Source organism: Lepidochelys kempii, chromosome 1 (assembly GCF_965140285.1).
Source record: "Lepidochelys kempii isolate rLepKem1 chromosome 1, rLepKem1.hap1, whole genome shotgun sequence".
Taxonomy (NCBI): Eukaryota; Metazoa; Chordata; order Testudines; family Cheloniidae; genus Lepidochelys; species Lepidochelys kempii.
The window spans coordinates 1,666,099-1,670,488 of record NC_136380.1 but is presented as its reverse complement, the minus strand read 5'-3'; the positions used below and the strand labels follow the sequence as shown (position 1 = coordinate 1,670,488).

The following is a 4,390-nucleotide window of genomic DNA, read 5'->3' as shown; positions in this document are numbered from 1 at the left end:
TAATAGGCAGCTGGTTTAAAACAAACAAAAGGAGGTATTTGTTCACACATTGTACAGTCAACCTCTGGAACTCGTTATCACAGGATGTTGTTAAGGCCAAGACTATAACAAGGTTCAAAGAAGAGCTATTTAAATTCATTATAATTATGTAAATTATGTTCAGTAAGTGATTCAAAAAGAGGGCTTTGCACGGAGCTCGGTCTGAGAGCCAGAACACCAGGAGAAAACTTTAGGTCTCTATATGAGTAAAGAGCCGAAGCAGCCTGTCCCGGATCTGTTTGGTCCTCATACCATAGATGATGGGGTTTAGCATGGGGGGCACCAGGAGGTACACGTTGGCACTGAGAACATGGAAATGCAGGGCCACATTGTGGCCAAACCGGTGTGTGAGGATGGAGAAGAGAGCTGGGATGTAAAAGGTTAAGATGACACAGAGGTGGGAGCTGCAGGTCCCAAAAGTTTTGAGCTGGGCGTCCTTTGTGGGGAGGCCTAAGACAGCCCTGAGGATCTGAATATAGGACACGGTGATAAAAGCCACATCCAGACCAGTGATGAAGAATGCCAAAGAGAGGCCATAGTAATTACTGGCACTGATGTCAGTACAGGCCAACTTGACCACAGCTATGTGCTCGCAATAAGTGTGGGGAATGATGCTGGTTCTGTAATAGGGGCACCGACGCACCAGGAAGGGATTGGGCAGTACGAGTATGCTGCTGCGCAGGAGCACGGCAAAACCAATCTTGGTCACCACGGGGTTTGTCAGGATGGTGGAATGTCTCAGGGGATGGCAGATGGCCACGTAGCGATCAAAAGCCATGGCTGCCAAGATCCCAGATTCCACTGCTGAGAAGCAGTGAATGAAGTACATCTGGGTGAGGCAGGCACTGAAATCGATCTCCCTGGAATTGAACCAGAAGATGCTCAGCATTTTGGGCAGGATGGACGTGGACAGGGCCAGGTCGGTGACGGCCAGCATGCAGAGGAAATAGCACATGGACCCATGGAGGATTGGCGTCATCTTCACGATGCACAGAATGGAAAAGTTTCCCAAGACAGCTATCACGTACATGGAGCAGAAGGGGATGGAGATCCAGATATGGGCCACCTCCAGGCCAGGAATTCCCAGCAGGATGAAGGTGGAGGGGTTGGTGTAGTCAGTTGTGTTGGAATCTGACATGGAGTGGGGGAGAAGGTGTCCAACTCTGAGGTAGAACGGCGTCTCCTTCATGTACTATACGTTCCCCTGACTTCCTGTATGTACCCTGGCTCTAGGGTGATGGTCACAGTACAAATGCCTGGATGGAGAGACAATGTGAATATGAGACTCTACATGCACTACTGGAGGCTGTTCTCATGGGAGAAGCAGATTGGTCGCTCTTCACACACTGAAAATGACATTTTGGTTATTCAGAGAAAATAATTATGAAAAAATGACCCTACTTATGCAAATTCCATATTTTATGGTGCTTCATGTGTCAGTAATTCTTACACATCATGGTGTGGGAAATGATAATAGGCACCAGCAGGAAACACTGGGGTGGATATTCCTTATTCCTCATTTTTCCTTAATGCAATGAAGCCCAGGCTAGAGAGTCCATGCTGTCAGGAGTTCTCCAAGATATGTGCTGGGGGGAACAACCCAACTAGAGCACACCTCAGGGAAAAGACCTGGGCATGACTGATAGCAGCTCCATGGAAACACCTGCTCATTCACAGCAGTGGTGACAACAAAGACAATGTTTGGATGCCTGAGGAATGGGATGGAGAATAACCTGCTGTGGATGTGAGCTCAGTTATGGTCACCGAGTCTCTATAAAGGATATAGTAGATAGAAAGGGGATTTCTAAGAAATTCTGTGAGAATGGGGGAGGCTGCCCTATGCATAAAGACTGAAAAGGCTGGGACTGTTTCATTTAGAGAAGAGATAAATAATGGGGTATATGATAGATGAGAGGAAAACAAACAATGGAACTGATGACATTCAAATGGGCAGACAGAGAACAGTTCCCAACCAATAATATCTAGAGAGAGAAAAATTGATGGGGAGGAAAATTTCAGACAGAAAAATGGGAATGACACTTGGGAGTACTTTAAGATGAGTATATTAAATAGCTAAAAAGTCACGATACCACAATCATGGATATGGACAAATCCGGCTAAAAATCCGGTCCAGTGCCAAAGTGAAGGCAGCTATCGTGGGGTGGGGTGAAAGCAATATATAAAAATGGGGGAAAATCAGGACTATAGATGGCAAGAACTACAAATTGGAAGTTAAGAAAATTGATAAAGGACGTTAAAGACATCAGGGAAAAATCCATGCTTGGCAGGGCTAAGAATCACAAAAAGGAGGTTCTAAAGCATTTTAACAACAAAAGAAATCCTAGAAAAGTTTTAGGCAAGATTCTAGAGGGAAAAAGGAAACTTGTTAAAGTTGCAGAAAAGGTCGATGTATTTCATATATATTTTTATTCTGCATTTGGAAAGAAGCAGTATGAGGTACTCATATCACATGAGGTGATGAAACACTTTTCAGTCCATTAGCAATCCAGGAGGACATTTGTCATAAATATAAAGGGAAGGGTAAACCCCTTTGAAATCCCTCCTGGCCAGAGGAAGAATCCTCTCACCTGTAAAGGGTTAAGAAGCTAAAGGTAACCTCGCTGGCACCTGACCAAAATGACAAATGAGGAGACAAGATACTTTCAAAAGCTGGGAGGAGGGAGAGAAACAAAGGGTCTCTGTCTGTCTATATGCTGGTTTTGCCGGGGATAGAACAGGAATGGAGTCTTAGAACGTTTAGTGAGTAATCTAGCTAGGTATGTGTTAGATTATGATTTCTTTAAATGGCTGAGAAAAGAATTGTGCTGAATAGAATGACTATTTCTGTCTGTGTGTCTTTTTTGTAACTTAAGGTTTTGCCTAGAGGGATTCTCTATGTTTTGAATCTAATTACCCTGTAAGGTATCTACCATCCTGATTTTACAGAGGTGATTTCTTTACTTCTATTTACTTCTATTTCTATTAAAAGTCTTCTTGTTAGAAAACTGAATGCTTTTTCATTGTTCTCGGATCCAAGGGTTTGGGTCTGTGGTCACCTATGAAAATTGGTGAGGATTTTTATCAAACCTTTCCCAGGAAGTGGGGTGCAAGGGTTGGGAGGATTTTGGGTGGAAAGACATGTCCAAACTACGTTTCCCAGTAAACCCAGTTAGAGTTTGGTGGTGGCAGTGGATATTCCAAGGACAAAGGATAAAATTAATTTGTACCTTGGGGAAGTTTTAACCTAAGCTGGTAAAAGTAAGCTTAGGAGGTTTTATTGCAGGTCCCCACATCTGTACCCTAGAGTTTAGAGTGGGGGAGGAACCTTGAAAACATTAAAGAGCATCTACAGTAGAACTTTGTGGTCCGAACACCAGAGTTACGAACTGACCGATCAATCACACATCTCATTCGGAACCAGAAGTACACAATCAGGCAGCAGCTGAGCCTAAACAAACAAACAAAAAAGGTACGTACAGAACAGTACTGTGTTAAATGTTAACTATTAAAAAGATAAAGGGAAAGTTTAAAAAACTGAACTTTTATGAAACAATGGAAAAGCTGGTATGGGATTACTGCAAAAAAAGTCTAGGAATTTAATTAATGCTAATCAACAACATGGTTTATGGAGAAGTTGTCGTGTCATATAAACCTTTTTTCCTTCCTTTAATTAGAGTACACATTTGGTTGATCAAGGGAACCGGGCAGATTCAATAGACTTTGATTTCTCTGAAGCATTCAGTTAAGTAAGGGAAAACATTCAGATAAAAAATGAACACTCTACAGTTTCAGTAGAGCACACATTAAATGAAATAAAATATGGCTACCTGGCAGATCTCAGAAAGCACTCGTCAAGCGGATGTTGTCAGCAAATGCGGCTGTTTCCAGTGGGGTTCTGCAGGGATCAGTTCTTGGCCCAATGTTATTCAATATTTTCACCAGTGAACTGGAAATAAATCACACGCATGGAACGCTCAGTTTGTTGAGCAGCAAGAGAATGGTACCTGTGAATCCTGAGATGGAAGCGTCTTCCCTGGGAATGCTGCTCAGGTAGACATACCCCACTCCTCTCTCACCCCAGCATCTGCAGCAACATCCCACGCTGAGAGCCAGCAGAGGTGTGTGCACTGTTTATAATAGAGCTCTGTGCAATTCCAGGGGGGTTCGCTCAGCCTCTATGGAAGAAGCTGCATCTGAGAAAAAACAAGCTGGAGACAAGCCTGTCTGTGCTTCTGTGGTATTCATCCAGCTTTAGAAATAAACAGTAATTAAGGGACATTCCCAAAGGGAGATAAGAACTCTTGGGCTCTCCGCTGAGTCAGAGAGGAATTGGCTGCTCTGTGTATTTGTG

The 4,390-nt window shown here is 43.4% G+C and overlaps 1 protein-coding gene across 1 annotated transcript; it reads right to left on the bottom strand.

The window, feature by feature from the left end:
- Positions 1-229: 229 nt before the first annotated feature.
- On the bottom strand, positions 230-1,228 carry LOC140912424 (olfactory receptor 52M1-like). The gene has a single exon (XM_073346832.1). The coding sequence runs from the start codon at positions 1,226-1,228 to the stop codon at positions 230-232; it is 999 nt and encodes a 332-aa protein (XP_073202933.1).
- Between the last annotated feature and the right edge of the window lie 3,162 nt (positions 1,229-4,390).